The sequence below is a fragment of the Diorhabda sublineata genome, chromosome 7 (genome assembly GCF_026230105.1).
Source record: "Diorhabda sublineata isolate icDioSubl1.1 chromosome 7, icDioSubl1.1, whole genome shotgun sequence".
Taxonomy (NCBI): domain Eukaryota; kingdom Metazoa; phylum Arthropoda; class Insecta; order Coleoptera; family Chrysomelidae; genus Diorhabda; species Diorhabda sublineata.
In genome coordinates this window covers 5,898,801-5,916,272 of record NC_079480.1, presented here as the reverse complement: position 1 = coordinate 5,916,272, position 17,472 = coordinate 5,898,801, and the positions used below count along the sequence as shown (strand labels likewise).

Sequence of the window (17,472 nt, the reverse complement as noted above, 5' to 3'; positions counted from 1 at the left end):
TTTAGTGTACACTTCCCGAAATAGTTCTGCCAGTACAGCTACCAAGAACAAACCTATTGATTTCCCGTGAGAAGTAACATTTTTTTTAGAAAAATATAAGCTTAATGTGGCGTGGAATATAAATGGAGACTTTTCCAAGATCTTCCCATTCTTTTCGATCAATCTATTTTGTTTTACGCGATATTAATTTTTCCTTACACATTTATTTTTATAATAAAAACAAAATAAATGATCCCTCAGAATTGAATGGGAAATTCACTTCACTTCACTTTTTTTAACAGTAACTTTCAACTAAAATTTTACATGTTCATCCTTAAAATAAAATAAATATCGCGTAAAACAAAATAGATTGATCGAAAAGAATGGGAAGATCTTGGAAAAGTCTCCCTTTATATTCCACGCCACATTAAGCTTATATTTTTCTAAAAGAAAATGTTACTCCTCACGGGAAATCAATAGGTTTGTTCTTGGTAGCTCTACTGGCAGAACTATTTCGGGAAGTGTACACTAAAACGTTCTTTGTAGCAGAACCAGCGCTAGTGTCGCTGTTCTTAGTAGCAGTGCAATAGAACTAGTTCACCCAGTTCACTGTACTGCTTGCACTGGGTCTAGAGTCAGTTCAGCCAGTGTAGCGCAAGACAGAATAATAAGTGTAATTTGGAAACGGACGAATAAAATCTAAATCGTTTCCCATTATTGTTAATACTACAAGGGATGAACCACATCAGATAACCTCAATTACATTAATCAACAAATGCTCCATTGCTCTCTGCACTATATTGTTGTTTGTATCCGATCGAACTAATTATATACACTCATGAACTTGCCTGCACTGGTCCAGTTCAGTACAGTTCCAATGCAGCTACCAAGAACAAACCTAATAATTTGTTTATAGAGTTCGGTTATTCCACATTGTCTTTTGTTCTTCTTCTCTTAAATTCAGTTGTATTTGGAATTTTACAGCAACTCTCCATTCTTTTCTATTATCCTTTAATTGTTTCTGGCTTTTACTCTTATATCTTCTGATCAGATTCCACTTCTTTCCATCTTTATTAAGTTCGTTTCTTTAGTCTTGTATTTAGTGGTATCGAATCAGTTATTTTTTATGTTTTATGAAATTTAACATTCTTTTTAGTATCCTGTAAATTTTCTGGTTCATAAGTTATATTATTTCGTCTTATTGTGTATACATCTATGCTGCTTAAGTTTTTTAATTGCGCCTTTAAAATTCTAATCTCTGTTTCTGTGATTATTGTTCATGCCTAAAATAAAAAAAATATAGCAATTTAGTGTAAAAAAAATGGCAAATTGACGTATAAATTTCGTTGATTTGTTAGAGATTAACTTTTCGTAAAACAACAACTATTAATATAAACAATTAACAGGTGGTCCTCTATACCAATTCATAACAAAATGTTTTTTTTCAACAATTACAGTTTATTTCTAACGAAGGCTCTGCTTTTAATATTTTTATCTCCTTTATTTTTAAAATAAATTTTGAAGATTATGTGCAAAAAGTCAGTTTTAGTCCAAAATGGAACATCTACATAAAATTATTTAAAACAAAATACATGTTAAAAGTTGAAGTAAAAAAATGTTATTTGTGTTACTATTCCTGGTGACTATCCTAAAGAGGATATCAATTTATTGCTTTGTTTTAAGTAGTTTTTTTTAAAGAAGATACCTTCTGTTAGAAAGACTCTGTCCTAATAGATACAAATACATTTATATATTAGAAACAATCATCGAAATGCTTAGTTAAATCCACGTCTTAATAGTAACAACTATGTATGTAGTTCTTTTACTCTAGCACTATGTGGTATATTTGTAAATCTACAGCTACTGATATGCTAGTTGTGACATGGATGATGTTTAGAGGAAATGTTATGACTTTTTTAAACAAAAAGAAGCTCCTAAATATAAATTGAAGTACTAGGGGTGAAATTTTATTAACCCGGTATCGGTAACCTAACCTAACTTTAAAATGCTATAACAATCAGTTAACATCCACAAGCTTCGCGTGTCCTCCATGCTTACACCTTATATTCTTTACGACATTATTTCTAACATAAAATTTTTTTTTCTGTTCTATAACTTTCTCATTATTCATATTTGGAAGAGTAATACATGAAATTTCCCATCTTTCAATTGGCCCTTGGACTGTAGACTGGCAAAAATTCTTCTGGCAAATTATAACCAGAAAATGTATCAACCTGAGTCTCCGATTATTAACAAGAGTCCTATCGGGGCACTGTCGCCTCAACAAATACCTGAAGAGTCTGGACGAAACCGCTATCAACATTTTCTCAAAGTGTGGAACACTAAGGATCTCCAGAGCACTACACCTGAGAGTGCTTGAAATTTTCTAGCAATTGAATCCAGCCCACATTCTAGACTTTTTGAAAGGACTGGGATTAATTTATCAGCTGTAAGCACTGGATTCCCCAGTATCGTAGCAAGAAAAAGGGACACTATAGATCCTATGGGTCGTGGTGTATATGATACCCCAAATCTAGACAAAAGTTTTGGTTTCATTTTATATCTTTCAGTGTATATTTAAGTAAAGTGTTATTTTTCAAAATTTGTCCATTGATATATTGAAAAACCATTAAATTATATGAAAATATGTTGTTTTAAGAGTTAGAAGTAAATCATATATTTTTGTTTTCTCATAGGGAAATGAATCTCGATGTTAGAAGGCAGAACCTTACCTCTAATCCATGAAATAATTATAATAAATATAATATTTTAAATAATTAATAATGATTTGAAATAATTATTATAAATATAATCGAAATGTTGAATGAAAAATGATTATATAAATGTAAATTTTCAATGAAATTCAAAAATTTGATAAGTTCAATAATTTAAAATGAAATTAACGAAAATTGAATGAATATAATTGTAGCATTAAATTAAGCAAATGTAAAAAACCCAATAGGTTAATTAGAAGGTATTTAAATATATTCCATACAGCTTGATACAAAAAAGTGTGTTAAAAAAAATTATTAAAATCAGCAGATATAGATCCCGATAAAAAATTATTTGAAAAGAAGCTTCTTTCTGTTTAAATATTGTACTAAAGGGATATGAAATGTTTAACATGTATTGGTGACGTGCAATTGATGAAAATATTTTCCGATGATGTAACATATACAAAAATGATCTAAAAGTTAATGAGATAAATTGAAAACAGAAAATCGATTATCTCGACCAATCATAACCAAGCTAGTTCACTAGTATCTAGGTTATGTACAGGGCGATATACTTATAAGATATACACAGTGCTTTAGCTAATAATATTGTCCGTGGATGGGCACTTTTCATTTTTTATAAGATAAAAAATAATAATAAGCCAACAAGCACTTAGTCGTTTACCTAAATCAATAAATCGTTTTGTAAAAAAACTCTTCTGTTAGAAACTGGCTGTTTTCAGAAAGAAAAAACAACTTTTCTTGGTTTATTTCGATAAAATAAATTAAATTTCCCTAAAAAATATTAGATATGGCGCTTTTGTCTAGCAAATAAAATACTTTTTGATTGAAATTGTGCCTTATCAGTATAAGATGTTATCTAATCTGAAAAGAAGATTCTGGAAGATGGTTTATCGTCACTAACCAGGTCATTTCCACTTTCAACTGTGAACAAAAAGTTGCAAGTTTGCTTGCCTTAAATTTCCCTGAACAATCCACTGAACTATGTATTATAGACAACATGCATTTTTTAAAAATGTATAAAGTAGTTTGAAAGTGATGAGTAAAAGCAATAGTCAATGTTTAGTATTAATTACAGATTATTTAGAATAACATCAGGAAAACAAGAGAATATAAGAATCAAAATTTTTAAATTATTATTTTTTGATGTTTTATGACATGGTATTGAAAAAGATTTTATTTTAAACGATTAGTGATACCTTGGTAAACGTGAAAGTGTATTTCGCTAGTACTGTATAAATTTTCGAAAACTAAAACCACAATTAACAAATAATATTTTTCAATTTATTGCTTATAGATTGCGAAACATTGTTCAAGGACAGTTTTTTTTGTCCAAATTCTAGAGAGAAACATGCGAATCAACAAATTTAAGGATGTTTTTGATGATGATCGCTTCTATTATTTGAAAATTTTTGTATCGATTGAAATTTATTAGTAATAAAAATATGGTCATTATTTTTGAAAAAATCATTTCAAAAATAGATCAAAATCTAAATCTTGTTAAAAAATCTGTTAGCAGCTCGTATATTTTTGGGAATAAATACACGAGCAATGACTGTAGACTAATAAAAAAACTTCTTCCTTAAACAGTGTATTGCAATGCTAAGAAATAATTCAAAGAATGAAAGATCATCGGTAAGACTTGATAGAAATCATCTTAAAATATGGTTAGATCTTTTACATAAGATCGCACTTATCTTTGGCAACCCTGCTGTTGGTTTTGCCTCCTATTTGGAGACTGACGTTACGAGATTTTTCCAGATTAAGGAGTTCCTGGAATAACTGTTTCACATTATGATTAGTCTTGGCTGAAGTCTCCATAAAACTGACTCCCCATTCGGTTGCTTGTGCTTGTCCTTCAGATGTACTCACCTAAGAAAATAAACCATAACCTCAAATAAAATGGACCAATGAAAAGGAATAATATTTAAATTGAAATGTATCAAATTTGTGAAAAACACAACAGTAGTAGCTTAAGCATTAAAACTATTTTTAATCATTTTTACTCTGGAGTCTCTCTCCTCTAACAGAAGGTTAAAGCTGTTGAGTAGAATATCATTCTATTTGTATGCACCATTTATTTTTTGGGAATTGTTAAACCTGAAATATCAATGGCAACATACTTAGTATCAAATTTTCAAGTCAGTCTGACACTTTAACTTTTCGGTAATACACAAAGAGGCTACTTTGTTTAGTTTACAAGTTGTGGATAGTTAGTAGTCAATATCCAGGTTTTAATAGTATATTAGAATTTTAGTTGAAATTAAAACATTGCATGAATTAAATTGTGAATAAATTGGAATATTTTAAATATCAATTCCTATTATAACAAATTTGCTTTAATCCTTCAAGTTTATTACTGTCAAATTGGACAGAAAAAACCAAAGGGTCAAGTTAAATGTAGTAAACATTAAATCCAATTCAACCGAAGATAATGCCTATAATATTTTTAGCATAAATATATCATTCCAAGTAAACTTCAATTTCCTTTATATAAACAGAAACAGTAAACAGTTTGTAGTATGTTTTAAAATATATTTTCGAAGGAGATTTGACAAAAATGAGATTTATATATATATATATATATATATATATATATATATATATATATATATATATATATATATATATATATATTGTACAATACTTGTTGTGGTTACATTAAATGTTATGTAATTTTTTTGTTGATGAGTATTGGTGGTCTTAGGTTCAACTTTGCTTAAATTATTGAATTATTGAATTCTAAACTCTTACCTATCTTTATTAATTACCTAAAATACTGCAATCAAACATAGAAGTTAAATTGCTTATTCTACAAATATAGTTCATTCCATCCCAACTCGTTGCAAATACCTTTTACGAAATATTTACATTTAAACACCTGTAAATATTTATAGTGATAGCAACAATAATGCGATGGTAGCATTTTTACTTTATTATTTCAAATTTCTTTAAACTGTATTGCATATCATCACAATTAGTTTAAAAATATGACTAAATTCAATTAAAATACCTCTCTTAATTCAGCACTCTCATCGCATTTATTACCAGTCAACATAATTGGAATTTGACTCAAATCAGGTCCTTTCAATTCCCTAATTACATCAAAAATGGGCCGCAATTCTTCTAAACTTTGACGACTGCATACTGAGTAGACAAGTATAAATGCATGCCCTTTACTAATCGAAAGTCTCTGCATAGCTGGAAACTGATGGGAGCCAGTAGTATCTGTTATTTGGAGCGTGCATATATTCTTGTTGCAACTTATAACCTGCAAATTTTTTTGTGAATCACAATAGACTGAAATAATTTAAAACGCATAGGAAATAAAATCAAAAACAAAAAAGTGAGGAAATTATTAAGTATAAAAAGCATACATAGATAAAAAGCATGTTTTATGATCGTTTGACAATTCACGAAGGACTAATTCTACAAAAAAAATTACATCTATCTACTCCTTGCATATTTAAAAAGTTGGGCATAATTTTCCTACCGTCAAAAAATTATTTATTTTGTGTAGTTTTGTACAGCTCACGAGGGTAATATGAAAAAAATCCTGTTAAATGTACCTAGAAAGAAATATTCAAATCATTTACTAGAGTGTGTATGCAATTTTTAAATGATACATGTTAAGTAATATATTTACTTTGATAACATAATACAAAAAGAAACCATAAAAATTAGTTGTCAAGAACCAAAAAGGAAAAGTTCTTCATTGAAGAACAATTGATGATTGTTACATAAATAATTCTTAAATGTTTATCAATCATATACTAAATATTTTTAATATGTTTACTAGTATAAATATTTCAACAATGATCAAATGAAAAACTCTATATTAAATATCCACTTGCAAGAAGTTATATGCCTATAAAGAAAATAATGCCAAAATAAATAAATAAAAATTACTTACCAAATTAGAAACATCAAGCCAAAAATAAATAAAATACATCAAGTAGGTAGCAAACAGTATAAACAGAACTGATAACAAAATGAGTTAACGTAAAATAAGCCTCCAAGGTGCCTTCTTACTTGTCGATATGTGTCTTCAATAGTAGGAATGTAGCTCTCACGAAATGTCCCCTTCACAAATCTTAAAACCAACGAACTCTTGCCCACCCCACCGGCACCGAAAACAACAACCCTATAATCGTTACTCTGTTCCGGCATATTTGCACTTTTATTTTAGCGTTTTGGGATATAGCGTAGGAGTATTCCTCCAAATTTTTAATGATTAACGAAAACAAATAGGTTATATTGTAACTGATATAAGAGTATTTAACTTCATTTCCAACATTATTTTCATAATAAAAGATAAATCACATTTAATTCACGAAATTTTTGAAATATTTCTATTTTTAGTTATATTAAACAAAACTTTATCTAAAATAATAACGTCATTATGAAACTAAAAATTTTATATTGATTCTTTTATTAAGCCATCTACTGGATAATTTTCAAACTCAATGAAACATACTAATAAATGTGCTCAAACAGCCAATCTGTGAAAATTCCAACTTATAGGTAGTTAAAATTAATCTCTTATTTGTTAGACCTTTTGATAATTATATTAATGCATCTAAATGTTCTTGATTTTAGCTATCTTCCAAACATTATTAAAAAAACTAATTTTAAAACAGAAGAGACCTAAAATCAAGAACATTTAATTTAAATTTAAAATTAATTATATATTTAACATTTCAGTTGATATTTTTGGAACAAACGTACACTTAATGTTATTGTATGTTTAGCAATATTGGTAACATAAATTTGATTTTGAGCTCCTCACGTTACCTCTAATAGACACTTAGAGAATGCTTTGATAACTAGATCTATTACATAAAATTATACGGTTTCAAGCTCCCCAAAACATGCGTAACCGTGGAAACTTTTCTATTATAGTTTAGGCTCTTTTTCAAACAACCATAATATTTGTTCCTTTGTTTTCAAATAAGTTTAGCTACCGATCGCAAGCACACTTTAAAAATTGCCGGTGTAAAGAAGTCATCGACCTGCGTACAGATGCGCATGTGATCGCTCCCTAAGCTGATTCGAAATCAGACCCGCCAACAAAACTATGGCCTGTTTCCCATTGATGCCATATCACTTTTACTAGTTTTTCACTAGTAGCTTACTTAAGCGTTCTGAAAAATTGATATGAAAAGGAACATTTTCCTTAATACGGATATCAATTTATACTCAACATAACATTCAAATCATATTAGTATTAATTTTGTTTAGGTATTATATATAACAATATATGTATTACATATATGTTAGGATTTGGTGCATCTATGTCATCCATGTCAAGAAAAAACAAAAAGAGAAGAATAAGAGTGACATCGTTGAAATAGTTATTTGTCATTTTAAAAAAGTTGATTAATTTCTAGAAGTAGATCAATAATTTTTGATGTTTGGAATGTCTTTTGGATAACATCGTAAATGATGGAAATTCAAGCACACACACTATGGACTAACCTTTTCAATAATAACATTTTTGAATCATATAAAACGGAAAGAAAAGAACTAAAAATCACTTCAATGTTGATAACAGCATTGCAGTTAGAGCTAAGAAGTATGTGGTTACCGGCAATTATATTTTTGTGATATTTATGTTTTTTGGATTTTTTAGATGTTTATCAAGTTTTGGAACTAGAAATTTCAGAGTTAAATAATAGATTAAAATATAAAGATACCTTAAAGGAAAAAGTTTCCAGTTCGTAAGTATGTAATTAAGAATCTAATGGATATTATTAATTTAAAGCGTAATACATTTTTAGGTTTATTGATCAAAAAAATTGTCCAGAACTAGAGAATTACTCTAATTCATATGCATGTAGAACTGAAATAGCTTCAGGACGCTTGGAATTGGAAAGTCCTGATATCTTCAGAAATGAATCCTTAAAAACTGAGTGCTCAGATATTTCTGTGATAGATATATCAGTATCAGATGAAGTTGTTGAGAAAATTGATAGTAGTCCCACACTTATTTCAAAAAGAAAAAAGATGAAAATAAAAAAAAAACCCAAATGTGAAATAATTAGAAAAAATGTATTAAAATCTCTAGATGACAATTCTGTTATAGTAGATTGTACACCTGAAGTAAAAAAAATGTCAAATACTAGAAAAACTGCAAATCTCAAAAAATTTAAGAAAAAGAACAACAGTACTCTTACTCAATTATTTACTGATTTATATAAAAGGGATACAGTATGGTATGTTTATTTATTATTTGTTATGTAATGAAGATATTTTCACAAAAATCTATATTTTTAAGAAGTTTTTTAAACGAATAAATTAATCTTTGAATGTATGAAGTAGGAATCTGTGGAATATTAATTTACCCATAGCTTTTCTTTCAGTGAAAAAAAGTCTGAGATACATTCGATCAAAAGTAATGAAACTGGCAAAAAATCTAGCATAGATGATGATGCAACTAAAATAGGAATAACACAATTATTAAATTTTGTAAATGAAGATACTCCAAATAAAGATGATACTCAACAGCATAAAGAAGATAAAATTAGTTCTAAGTTGGAAGTAGATGAATTTTCAAAGGCACTTTTGTTTGATAATAGCCTAGAGACTAAATCATCACCAAAAGAGTAAATATTGATTTATTTATATAGTTTGTTGAAAAAAAAAAAATAAAAATCCAATATCTTGAGTCATTTTTGGAATTCCATATAACTCTCATGATTTTTTTTTTGTTAAAACGGAGAACATTTTGAACACCTACTCTAATTGAATCCCATTTTGCCTTATTAGCCTTTTTTAAAATTTTATTCTTATGATTTTTTGTTTAATTAATACATTAATCATCATCATTTTCTCAGTATTTTTTAGTTTCTAGAACACCTAAATACATAGAAATGAGTTATAAACATCTTCACAGCATTTTTGTTGCAGATCTGTGATATTTATAGATCTACATTAAGGTAGCTTTCTTCAAATTAATTCTCATTAGATATTGTGCACGTGTATCAATATTTTTAATTATCCAAACACTTCTCAAACTTGATTTTTGCTATAACTGTCAGGATTTAATGTCATCTATGCTTGTAAAACGATGACCCTTCAAGGCTTTTTTCCTTGTTTTTGTAAATAGGAAAAAAGATTTAGAGTATTTAGCTGAGAACTCACAAATAAACAAAGAATTGTGAAAATTACCACCAAGTACAAGCCAATAATTGCTTACCATAGATCTGTGTTTTATCTTTACACATTGCTATGCATAAAATATATAGAAATTGTAGGTGGAGTTCTTTGAACATTAATTTCGCTTTTTCTACATTTTTATCATTGTACACTAGAAGCATAAAACTAGATAACAAAAAATACAAATTTTCTCTCTATCAAACTCTTCAAATCTGTTAATTAATAATTCTCATTATTTTCTTAACATGCCACATGTGTTTAAGTATATGATGTAGAAACTGATTCTCAATTTATATTTATTTTTTTTTAGAAATATCAAAGTTTTAGCAACTGTAGAACCAGTTGTCCGGGGACATGCTAGAAAATTATTAAAAGGATTTTCATGTGCACAATGTAGAGATGTAAGCACTTATTACAATTATATTATCATACTGATCTCACTTCCACTAAATCAGCAATCACAGTCTGTCTGAAGTGCGTTTTGCTAATTAATTTATCCTCCTTAGAGAAAGAAGGTAAACTTAGTTCCACGAAGAAAAGTCAAAACACTTTCGGCTCTAGAAACAATAGCACCTAATTATTTTTGAAAGGTTGTCCCCTTTTCTTCACAGCCCTTTATTTGACATCAAGCAAAAGTGTTTTCAGTACCAGTTTATTACAAATTGAGCATATCAAGGTAGTAATAATACTTATATATGAGGAGCAAAAATTCAAAAAAATATCCAAAAATTTACATTTTTCGCATCTAGATAACGATACATATCTAAGTTGCATTTTAATTTAAGCCATTACTGGAAATTATTCACATGATCTTTATCCCTTTTAAAACCTATGTTAAAATGTTGCTAATAGTTCAGATGAATTATTATCCAATGCCCCTTGCATATATGATGGTAGCTAGTACGCTATAATACAGGGTCTATATTGAGTTGAGAGATGATATACCCGCTATGAGTGACTTCTTGAGAGAGTCCCGCTTTTCCTGTCTTCAGTTGCTTAAAAATATTCCTTTGAATGTGAAGATGGTTCCCAAATAATCATAGGTATTCGAAATGTTAATAGAAGCTTCTTTATAACGAAATTGTGGTTGTCGACACTACGGAAAATCACTATTTTACTTTTGCTGGGATTTACTTCCAATGTGAATTTTTCTCCAAAATTTTAAGGTTCCTTTGGAGCTCTATTTGAGACTCTGCAAATAAGACCATATCATCAGAATAAAGTAACATATTAATTTTTTCAATGTTATCCAAAGTTACTTCATGATTTTGAAAGTAGATTTAAGTCAGAGATGAATAGAGATAATAACAAGGAGCTTAGGGTATCTCCTTGTAGAACACCTTTAGTTATTTTAATTTTTTTCGGAAATTTGATCATCTAACTCGATGGGTATTAAATAAATTTGAATCTTCTACTAATTTTTGTACTCTCTCCAACATTGGTTAGTTTTTTTTTATATATGTATATATATTGGACCTTGCAGCAAATTTTGGAAAATGAGCTTTCGGGAAGTGCTCTTCCCAACATCAGGGAAACTACAATATAAGTGGAGAAGTAAATAGAAATCCAAACCATGTACGGTGACCGTTATTTTTTCAACCTTCGATCGTTCCGTGCAAACGCAATGCGTTAGAAGAAAGCGGCATGCGCTGTAGGCGACTGCAAAGATATCGCACTACACACTCCGCCATTGTTGACATTCAGTCAGTCGGCGTTGTGCTACAGCCACGTAAACATGTCTGCCATTATTGATGCTCCAGCCAAGTGTGAATTGCGAAGTGTGATTCGTTTTCTACAGGCTGTAGGCCATAGTGGTGTTGCAATACATAGGAGAATGATTCGTGTATAGGGAAAACTTCGGATATCTGTCGTTTCAGATGACCTGGTTCAACGAGTTGACAGAATGGTTAAAGAAAACCGTAGACTCACCATTACTGCTTTGTCTGTTGTTACTGAACGGTTGTCCACAGATATGACAAATATCTCAATCTCTTTTATATCAGCTTGTCTTTTATTTATAGCCTATCGGAGGTTGAAAAAAACACCGCCCTCGTTTATAACATGTGTATTAAATATATTTTTTGAAGTTGACTCACGTCAATTTGAAGATGAACTCCTAGGTGTTATCTTAACGAAGTAAGCCATAGTAGAAGATTAAGGAGTTAAGGTTCACTTTGAATACGTGTGTTGTGATTAAAATTAGGTAAAAAATTCTTTAATGCTTACTACTATGGTTTGAATTTTTATTTACTTCCCCACTTATATTGTAGTTTCCCTGATTATGGGAAACCCATTTTCAGAAAGGTTGGATTTATAAGAAGCTCCAATATATTTGTTTCATTCTAACTAATCAGCAAAGACTATCCATCTTGGTCTGTTAGAAAAATTTTTTTCTGAATAATTTTTGAAATATAGATAAAAATTTTAACGTTTTGACTACTTTCAGTCTTTATCAAAATATGACACTGACAATTTGCTTATCATTAATCAATAGATCACCTACATCATGAATATCAAAATAAAAGCAAAATAGAAATTTATTTTTCATTTCAAAAATAATAGCAGTAATCAATAAAATGATTTGTAGTTGTATTACAATTTACATCATAGAGCTACAAATTTTACTTAAATGATTTATTATTTATAGCTTTTTTGTTCTTATGAATGTGAACCATTTCAAAAAATTCTCTTTTTGTGTATTAGATTCCATTCAAAGAATTTTTGAATCTTTATAATTGAATTTGTTTTTCTAATATGTCGTGGTTCGTTAATGAAGTTTAATTTTTTTTATCGTGATGACCTTTAAAACTATTTTCTAAATACTGAGATGTCTGCCCTATGTAGATAGCTCCACAATTTTTATAAAACATTTGATATATAATATTACTTCTTATGTAGATTAATATAAATAAGCAAATTGTGAGTGTCAATATCATATTTTTATAAAGACTGAAAGTAGTCGAAACGTTTTCATGATTGTTTTTAGTTTTATGGTAGTATGAATTTGAGTCCTGAAGAATTGCAGAAAAAGCTGGATGAATGCTCCAAACATAGATATAAATATCAGCCTCCCGACGATACATACCCAGGTATTTATGGAAATAATATAATAGTCCAGTCAATATAGGTTTTTGACATGTTTTTTTTTCTTCGAGAGTGAGTTTTCAAATCACTTTTCGAATGCCAAATAAGTATGTTTAATAAAAAAAATTTCCCGTGCCATAATTAATGGCAATATATACATTTCTCCAGCAAAATTTGCCTCTCTTTCGATTGACGTCAGATAAGAGTACTCTTTCCACTTTAGTTTGCGTTTTTTGACGAGAATGACCTAATTTGGGCCCTTGATTTAAGAGTTTGCTCTCTGATTTCTATTCCATTGGAAAGAGCATCTCATAATACATGGAAACACATGCTTTTGATGAGCGCTCAATAATTCAATAATTAAAATTGGTAATTTTATTGAACCACTATTGGATTAATTCATATTTGAGTTGAACATTTTCTTAATAGTAGAAATTAATTTTCATTAGGTTTGACTATAATATTTTTCGACCAAATAAAATGAATTCATTAATTCTAAAAACTTCGTTAAATTGGTAATGGAGTTTGCAACATATATAATAAAGTGGTTAACATTAAAATTACTGAAACTGTTGAGATGTATGGAAATATTATGTGACATTTTACTACTGCAATTATATCGGGTATTATATGTCATGATGGTACTATTTCGAATCCAATTACCGTTTCTATTAGACCCAAAGGAGAGGGATGATAATTAAATTCAATAGAATAACTAGTTTTGGAGGAAGGCTTTGATGTAGTTGATTGATATGAGATTTATCTCAGATATATGGTAAATTATTTATGGGTAAGCATTGTCACAGGAGAGGCTTGTTCAAATTTAAATGAAACCAAAATGTTATTACGAACAAAACTAATATCGATTATCTACATTTTGAAAAAACTATACGACATGAGGTAAAAAAATACGCTCAATTATTTTATTTGGAAAATGTGAAAAAATTTGAATTAATCTATTTCAAGGTACTGTTTTTTGCCTCTCTTTATCTGCTGAATCTATGACTGGCTTAATTTAGAAATGGCTTTTATACGATCTCTTGGTTTTTTCATTGCTAGAAATAGTGCTTGGTTCTAAATCTGGAGAGTAAGGTGGACGTGGACAGATAGAAACAGCTTTATCGGCCAAAAACATGCAATAGGGTACTTGCATTTTTTTAAAATATTGATTTTTTTGTTTATTTTATAAGTTCTGGATATGCAATAATGTCAGAAAGTAAAATATTTAATTAAAAGTATAAAAATAATATGTAAATATGTAATTGAAAATCGCAAAACTTTTTTTAACTACATAATAAAATGATTCTCATTGTTTTTGAGTTGTGACGCCGTGGGTTTAATAAAAACATTGAGCAGTTGTCTGCTTGATGATCACGAAGTTATTATCGCCGGCAATGTAGCGTGTGCTGTTATAATACAGTTTTTATTTAATAATTACTTATAAATAAACCATTTTTCTATATATAATAAATAAAGTCAATAAACCTTTTATACATTAAAATGATCCTGTCAACAAAATAATAACACTTTCAAACCATTTTTGTTGTATATTCGAATTTCTTAGCATCATAAAAAAACTTTATCAGGTGTTTTAGTCGTGGTATTTTCACATGCACGATTTGTATACCATTTTACAGATTAATCATAGTTTAATAATGATATTATCACTATTTATTTTATATCTATGACGTCACGTAAAATGGTGGCTTTACTGAAATGTTTAAACTACCTACATAATTTTTGAATTTCCAATAATTTTTTCTCTCTTAAATATTTTTTTCTCAAACCATGCAAGTACCCTCTTCAAAATAGGGTTGCGGTACGGCGTATTGCCATTCATTAGGTCACTTTTTCGCACATCGTTTCGAACACGTTCCAGCACCCCCTTGTAAAATTCAGAGTTTACAATTGTTCGCGTTGGAACGAACTCAAAATTGAAAAAAGCAGTGATAATGACCTTGGATTGTTTGAAAAACTTATTTAGGAGGTTAGTCACTGGTTTTCCCCTAAGAGATCCAAACATTAATCTGTAATAATAATTTACTTGGCATGGATCTTATGGTAGACAAGGCTGCTCAACCTTTTGAAGAATCGGGCCAAACGGTGGATTCAATCGTTAACGACGGGCCACTTACATTTCCTGTTTCACTTACTCTCAGGATAAGCGCAATAAAAACTTAATTATTAAGAAAACAAAATTGAATTATTGTTTATTAGGAACAAATTGTATCTTATTCTATAATCTAAATAAAGAAACAAAATTGAACTTAAATCTAGGGTAATTTGTTTATACAATCAATGTGATTTCTGCCATTGTTTGTCTTTTAATAATTTACTTATGTTTGGCGACAAAACCGACGTTGACAGTAACAAGTCACAAATATGTTGCTCAGTTAAGGATGTGCGGTATTTATTTTTTACATAATTAAGATCTGAAAAAACCTTTTCACATACATATGTTGATCCAAAACTACTTAAAAACTGTAATGCCAGGTCAGTTATTGCTGGCAATTCTCCTTTTGGTACTAATTTCCAGAAATCTGCAAAATCTTCTGAAGAATTTACTACTTTCGAAGACAATTTGTTAGCAAAAAGGTTTTTCAACGTATCATGATTTTGCAGTTCAACAAGTAGCGAACTGACTGCTAATTTCGGAAAGGTCTTAAAGCTTGAATCGGGATGTACTGTGCGCCGCGGGATTTTTGAATTTGGTGCGTATTTTTAAACCACACTTGTTGGGGCTACTTAAAATTCCGGGCCTAGGGTTGAGCAGCCTGGTTATACACTAAGCTCTCGAATAGTCAATTGTGTACTTGAAAGATCAAGTTTATCTATTACACATTTTCTTTCCTTTTATGATCAAATGACATGCCCTTAACCAATTTATTTGCACTTTTATATTGTTCATAATCTTTGTAGACAGCCTAAAAATTACCAAATCATCATTATGTACAGATTTTAACATTTCGTCAGCTTCTTTTTTTTTTGCATAAAACTTATTCCGTTTTTCAAGATCCTTGTTTTCACCAGAGATACTGCAAACGGTATTTCACTAGAGCGGATGTTGTAGACAAGCCCCAAAGGTTTCAAACTTGTCTAAATATATATGAGCCATCATAATCATGTCGTTTATTCTCTTGGATTATAGCTTGCGCTTGGGGCGTCTCCATACCTCTTTATAGGGGTAGACCTAGCTTCGTTTGTCAACTTTCCCCATCTTTTCTGTTTTTGCATTTGGCTTTCCAGCCTACTATTTTTGGGATTCTAGTGTTCTTTAATTTGGTTTCTCAAGGCATTTCTTGGTCTATAAGACATACCAGTTGAAATAGGATCAGTATAAGTACTTGCCATAAAAATTAATTCACTGTATATTTTTCTTATACCTGGCATACTCATAAATGATTGTTTGTATATTGTTAAGGTTACTCAATTTAGCTTATTTTTTTTCAGGTATATGGGACATGTCAATTCCAGATGAAAATAGATTTTGTTAATTTATTCATTTTATATTTTTAGTTACTATGTAATATTTTTTGTAATAAAACTTTGCCACTTTATATTTTGTTTCAATTATTACAAAATTCTTTTTCCTGGCTGCTATAATAACGTTCAATGAATGGAATTGCAAGATTTTCATGTAGATGTATTTATTTTTTCAAGTCGAGATTATCGGTACTTTCTCTTTCATCGAATGCGGATGATAACTGCCCTTTTGCTGTGAGTCACTCCGATTTGAGTTTTCCTTGTTTACTCTTCGACCTGTTACCGTTTTTTGCTTGCTTTCTTCACGATCCATTTCCTCCTATCATGCACGATTTGTCTCCAGTTTCTCAACCCCACTGCTGCAATATTCTGCATTATTTGTTATTCCCAGCGTGCTTCAGATCGGCCTCTTAGCTTTCACTTCAGATTTTTCAGATCTCTTCTTCTTATATTGCACCTCTACTCAAATAGTGTCAAATTAAAAAAATAAATTATCGAGTCATAAGCGTTTTCCATTTTTCAGATAATAATTCAAAAACTGACAGATTCACTGTAATAATATGACATTATTTGAGATCAAATTTTCTAGCACTAATGGTACAATAGAAGAGATTTTCTAATTTTTTGACTTATGACTGTATTTAAACGGAGGTGCGATATGTCCAAACCGTTTAAGCCTTTGAATATTTTATTACTGTGAGTATCTCATCCTCTTTCACCTCATTCTTGATCTCTTGATTCATTAATCTTCTTATGTATCCTCCTCAATATCCTTCTCATCAATATTCGAAGATCCTTTTCGTCTTTCTCTGACAGGCACATGATTTAGGCTCCATATACAGTGACTGGTCAAATTCCTGTGCTGTATATTTTCAACTTTGTGTTTATTCACAGTTTCGTCATTTCTATGCTTCTATTATTTGTCTAGCTTATTGTCACACACAAATACTTGAATGTTTTCATTCTTTGGGCTTGGTATCGTCCCTTTTAATCTTCATCCTTCTCTTGGTTATCAACATGTACTTTGTTTTTT

The 17,472-nt window shown here is 29.7% G+C and overlaps 2 protein-coding genes across 3 annotated transcripts; one reads left to right on the top strand and one right to left on the bottom strand.

The window, feature by feature from the left end:
- Positions 1 to 3,533: 3,533 nt before the first annotated feature.
- On the bottom strand, positions 3,534 to 7,138 carry LOC130446751 (GTP-binding protein Di-Ras2). 2 transcript variants are annotated; one of them, XM_056783170.1, is made up of 3 exons: positions 6,747 to 7,138; positions 5,728 to 5,985; positions 3,534 to 4,586 (listed from the first exon to the last, which is right to left on the bottom strand). In XM_056783170.1, exons 1-3 carry the CDS (start codon positions 6,882 to 6,884, stop codon positions 4,392 to 4,394), a joined length of 591 nt encoding a protein of 196 aa, XP_056639148.1. In that variant the 5' UTR covers positions 6,885 to 7,138; the 3' UTR covers positions 3,534 to 4,391. The 2 variants fall into 2 exon arrangements, with proteins under 2 accessions (XP_056639148.1, XP_056639149.1); XM_056783171.1 differs by having other exon boundaries at positions 6,628 to 7,137.
- Positions 7,139 to 8,058: 920 nt separating this feature from the next.
- LOC130446423 (uncharacterized) lies at positions 8,059 to 16,513 on the top strand. The gene is made up of 7 exons (XM_056782678.1): positions 8,059 to 8,289; positions 8,347 to 8,434; positions 8,495 to 8,929; positions 9,077 to 9,319; positions 10,183 to 10,273; positions 12,859 to 12,961; positions 16,407 to 16,513. The coding sequence occupies exons 1-7, from the start codon at positions 8,157 to 8,159 to the stop codon at positions 16,448 to 16,450; spliced, it is 1,137 nt and encodes a 378-aa protein (XP_056638656.1). The 5' UTR covers positions 8,059 to 8,156; the 3' UTR covers positions 16,451 to 16,513.
- Positions 16,514 to 17,472: the final 959 nt, after the last annotated feature.